This window comes from Miscanthus floridulus, chromosome 11, assembly GCF_019320115.1.
Source record: "Miscanthus floridulus cultivar M001 chromosome 11, ASM1932011v1, whole genome shotgun sequence".
Taxonomy (NCBI): Eukaryota; Viridiplantae; Streptophyta; class Magnoliopsida; order Poales; family Poaceae; genus Miscanthus; species Miscanthus floridulus.
In genome coordinates this window covers 40,353,179-40,358,611 of record NC_089590.1, presented here as the reverse complement: position 1 = coordinate 40,358,611, position 5,433 = coordinate 40,353,179, and the positions used below count along the sequence as shown (strand labels likewise).

General features: G+C 43.4%; 1 protein-coding gene across 1 annotated transcript; it reads right to left on the bottom strand.

The window, feature by feature from the left end:
• Positions 1 to 1,103: 1,103 nt before the first annotated feature.
• LOC136492999 (chloroplastic import inner membrane translocase subunit HP30-2-like) lies at positions 1,104 to 3,938 on the bottom strand. The gene is made up of 6 exons (XM_066489027.1): positions 3,431 to 3,938; positions 2,829 to 2,944; positions 2,273 to 2,399; positions 1,912 to 2,060; positions 1,457 to 1,519; positions 1,104 to 1,373 (listed from the first exon to the last, which is right to left on the bottom strand). The coding sequence occupies exons 1-6, from the start codon at positions 3,770 to 3,772 to the stop codon at positions 1,346 to 1,348; spliced, it is 825 nt and encodes a 274-aa protein (XP_066345124.1). The 5' UTR covers positions 3,773 to 3,938; the 3' UTR covers positions 1,104 to 1,345.
• Positions 3,939 to 5,433: the final 1,495 nt, after the last annotated feature.

Here is a 5,433-nt window from a genome sequence, read left to right as displayed (position 1 = left end):
GGCCTAGAGATATCAGATTCAATGAAGAACCTGATTTCTCAGCAAGGGTATGACAGAAGCTACGGCGCACGGCCACTTAGAAGAGCCGTTACTCAGCTGGTTGAGGATGTTATCAGTGAAGCAATTCTCTTTGGACAATTCAAGCCTGGTGACACGATATTGATGGACACTGATGCCACAGGGAAGCCTTGCTTGAGCCGGCTGAATGATCAGACCGTCCAATTGTCTGACCCCGCTCCAACAATGTGAACATCCCAGCACCCTGTGTATATAGTAGCGACTTACACATTTATTCCGTACATAGGATCCTCATCTCATCTCAGCGTGTACATAACATTCCAGTTGGGGATCCTCATCTCAGCGTGTACATAACATTCCAGTTGTTGGTTTCTCTCCAAAACATTATAATGTAAGTCTGATCCTTAAATTCAATTGTACATAATTTTATCATTAAAAAGGCGTACATTATTTACATTTGGCCAGGTAACGGTACATATAATTTTGTATGCTCCAACATGTCAACCTAGCTGATGAATTTGATTATTGAACTTCAATATGCTCAGCTGGATGTAAGCTAAAAAAACATACATTTAACTGTTGTTTAGACCCCTTTGGAACAAAGGAATTTTAGAGGATTCCAATGTTATAGGCAAATTTTCCATATGCCTCCTTGGGGAAAAAAAAAGAATTGAAAACCCTGCATAATTCTTAGATTCCTACGGAATGCATGGAATTTCTGTATTTTTCATGTGATGCATTTAAAGGCTACATTAGAAACTTAAATGCATTTCAAACTCCTGTTTCATACAACTCCAATCCGTGGTTCTTCTATCCCTACATTCAGATAATCACATTTAATGCAGAAACTGATCAATCCTTTTGAAATTCCAACATGTGTGCTCACATTTAATGCAGAAACTGATCAATCCTTTTGAAATTCCAACATGTGTGCTCATTTTGAAATCAGGGCGCAGAGGCGCAGAGCCTTACGCTGGACACAGCTTCGCAAAGGGCTGAACGATACAGAACAGAACCAAACTACCATCCAGAATCTAAATAAAATGTGTGAATTGCAGTTCCCCTTCGATTGACATGCCCTAAACTAGTAGTAAAAAAATCTTGATTGATCAGCATAAACCTTTGAGAATACAAAATTGACATTCCAAGAACAGATTAGCAAACACTTCAACGCAGAAAGATGTGTGCATAATGACTAGAAAACATATACTAGTAGTACAACCAAATACTAGTTGTCACTGAATAGCTAAATTAAACTGTTCTCCTGGCCTAATTTCTGCAACTCGAGGGGAAAAAAGAACTGGCACCGTGCGGCAGTGCCGATCACTTAATTTGCTCTTGTCAACTCTGGATCTCTGCAAAATGTATAAAAAGGAGATTAAGAAAAAGGAACACTAAATGCTAGAAAACCATTTTTGTTTTGTCAATCATTCCATACCTTTTAATGTGATCAAGTATGAGGAGTCTGGGACCAGGAGGGATCTTCACATCTCTGAGTGCACTGGCATGATAAACGTGTATTTCCAATAAGCACAACAACAGTTTTGTTTACCCTCAAATTGTTTTTCTGAGTTGAGCGGGAGAGACTATTTGGACCAAATAATAATAAACTTCATAAATCCTAGATATTGTGGCACAAGCTGCAAAAGTACCCTAGATAAATGGCACAAACCTCAGGTTCCATTCACATTAAGGGGCCGTTCGGTTATTCCGGAATGGAGGCAGGAACAAATCCAACTGATGAATTGTTATACAAATTACACAATCATTTCAGCCAGGAATAATTCCAGACCATGAATCCGAAACAACCGAACGAGCCCTAACTGGTAATTTCACATCTTGTGCCACAGCTCAGAATTCTATAATCTAGGAGTTTTAAAGAAAAACATTTACCTGTCCGTAAGGAGGGCCAAGGTTTGATCAGTCAGGAGACCCTTCTTGAAGTTTTTCTCATAGTTCTGAAGGCCTAACTTTTGCAGCATGCTTCTTCCACGAGAATAGTATGTATCTTCACTCTGTGGCTTTGAAAACTTTTGACCGATCTACAAAACAGATCAAATTGGCAATGGTTAGAATGATCTACTCAAGAGTCGGGTGACCGTTTATAAAGCAGAAATTTTGCTGCAGTACTACACAGGATACATAAGGAAAGGGCTAGTAACATTTCCAACAAGGAGGAAACAGCATCGACAAGACAAGACTTAATGAGCAACGAAGCAACTTCCATCAGCAATAGACGTTCCCAGATTCTTACCATGAAAAAACCACCTTGAAATACAGCAAAAGCAACACCAGTTGTAATTGCGTTAGCTACTGGATTTGGTGTCTCCATTCCACTCACGATGGAGAATAGAGCCCCAGAACCAAAAGCTGCTGCCATGCTACATGCAAAAGAGAAATCGTCAATCAACATGTAAAGCAAAAAATGATCTATAACTGAGACAGACATCTAAACAAACATGTTGAACATACATAACTGCAATAGTACAATTTGAGCACAACGGGTTCAAATCGAACCAAATGTGCAATCTAGTTTATTTTTCTTGAAAAAAGTTTAAGCTGAATGGACCACTGCAGCATCGCTCAGAAAAAAAAATATTGCAAAGTACAAATTAGTAAGGTTAACTGTTAAGCTACTTGTCATTGACTACTGGAGGCAGGGAAAATATTAAACATCTATAGAAGTAATAACGTGTGTACTGTACAACATACATGAAGGCTCTCATGGGACCTGCAACTATTCTTTTTGATAAAAGGAACTTGCAAATATTAACAGAACAGTAAATTAAACAGAACCCAGAAACCCTTACCTGCCCTGGACATCCTCCACTCCTCTTATTCTTCTCATAACACAAGATATGCCTGCATTCGCACCAGTCATGACCGCAAAGTTTCGTGCTTGCACCAGGGGTCCACCCGCTAAAGCCTATAATTCAAATTTAAGTATTAAATAAATTGCTTAAAGGAAGTGGACGGTATTTTCCTTTCGTCTGTCCTAGATGTATGACAATTGCGTTTAGAAGCAATAGCCGATGTGTGCAAAGTAAAGGGGTCCTCTGGGACACTTTGGCTTAAATCGAAAGAAGAGCATTTGCTTTTTGTCCTTAAAGAGAAATGTCATCACATGCATAGGGGAAAAAAAGAAGCTATCTTGCTTTTGTTCTTGAATAAAGACCTCCTAGAGTTTGCTTGCTTCCGGGGCAAACTAAAAATCTATCATCTAGACAAAAAGATGTCGCAAACCCCGTTCTTAAGATTCTAAACAAATTCATAATAACATTAGTTAAAACGATGTGTTTCGGCATCGCAGTTCAGATATCCATGGCCCCCCAAACTCTTCACATCAAAGCGAATTTTGTAGTAGTAATATTCACTGCGAAATGGTTGCGCATAGGGAGTACCGGGCCAGTACCTGCGCTTGCTTGAAGGAGGCCAAGACCTTGGGGTCGGCCCCAGGCGGCGGCGGCGGCACGGGGAGCGCGGCCCCGCCGTCGGGCGCGAGCGTGCCCATGAGCCCGCCGAGCGCGGCGCCCTGCACGGCCCCGACCGCCGTGACCACGGCGGCCTCCACGTGGGTGGGCTGCTTCGCTAGCCACGCCCGCACGCCGGCCTCCAGCGACCTGACGCGGCCGGTCCACTCCGCCAGTGGGTTGGTCATGCCCATGCCCACGCCCATGCCCCGCGCCGCTGCCACCTGCGACGACGAGGATGCCATCACCGTCAGCGGCCGCCGCTTCTGGTCCGCCCTTTCCATCTAGCCGACCAAGAACTCTCGCCGCCTCTCCCCGGTGCTTCGAGGCGGCTGCGAAGGAGGTGAGGGTCTGCAATGCTGTGTTATCCCCTCCTGGCTCCTGCCCTTGGATGCCCCGCACCTTTGTAGAGAGGGAGGGAGTGAAGTGAGGTGAGGGCGTTGCGACTTGCGAGCCCGTCGGCCTCGCCTGAATTGACTCGCGCTCGGGCTTGTTCCGTTCCACTCCCACCAAACCACACCTCACAAAGTCGCGAGTGTGGATCACATGGGCCGGTTTGTATGGGCCGGTGAGTCATGGCGCCGCCGTGTAGTCGGGGAACTAAAGAACAGCCCTTCACTGGTCAAAGAAAAATGCTCATATTCGGGAGCCGGCTAATGGACGGTTAGTATATAGGCATAGTAGGTAACTAAGATACCATAGCACTTTAGAAATGTAAGGCTATGACTTCACTCATTAGGAATACAAATCTCTAGTGTCGTTGGGCAAAATATAACCACAAACTAAAGCGTTAGAACACACGGATCATAAAACAAAGAAACTTGCGATGCAGGCTGCTAAAATCGGTTGACCCAGTATGGCAAATTGGGTGATCCAGTTTTCTCGCGTTTCTCCCGAGTCCCAGATAAATATCACCGTTACATGGTGGTGGATAACTAGGTTTATAAGCAAACTAGTAAAGACTAAAGAGGTAAATATTACACTTGCGAGACGAAGAACGACTATTATACTAGCAAACTAGCAAAGACCACCAAAACTCTCCCTTGAGAGGGGCCCGTTAGATCAGGTCTATGACGCCATCTATGGTCATGGAGATCAGTAGACGAACAACATGTTAAGGTTGGAGCCTCGCAAAATATATATATATATATATATATATATATATATATATATATATATATATATATATATATATGTGTGTGTGTGTGTGTGTGTTAAGGTTGGAGAGACTAGGGCAAAAGGAGGCAAAAAGTAAAGCAGATTGATTTGTTTTGAGTGTGTTTGTTTCAAATTGTTTGGGCGCTTTAGGGGTGGGAAGGTCTTGCCCCGTAGGAGGTCTAAAATCACGTCCAAGCACATCACAAACTGACTCGTTGCTCTTGGACTACCATAACTAGGTGACCCGGAATGCATATTGGATCAGGGGCGGATCTACAAGGGGGGCTGGGGGGCTCCAGCCCCCCCCTACAGCTGGTACATCAATGAAAATATAGGGAGGGTGATGGAGAAGAAGAGGTGGAGGAAAGAAGAAAAATGGAGAGAAAAAAAAAGAAGAAGAGATCAGCCCCCTCCCTTAAATCTTGTTCTGCATCCGCCACTGTATTGGATGATGTGGTTTGATCAAAATCGGGTGGTCCGGTATATAAAATCCGATGGCTCGATTTTATCAGCCTGTGAGATCTTCTGAGCATCATAACTTCTTACAGGTGATTCACATGTCCGTTCCGATCGTCTCAACGAGGGTTACATTACAGTGAACTCCGATATGCAATTTGGCATCATTTTGATGTTGTTCCAAGGGCTTTTTTTTGTCGTTGGTGCAACTTAGCTAAAAATACATGAGAACGATGAATATGACCTGCAAAAACATATGCCATACTAAACTTATAAAGAAAATATGCATTAGCCATGAGAGCATCTCCGAGAGTACTTTTGGATGCGAACA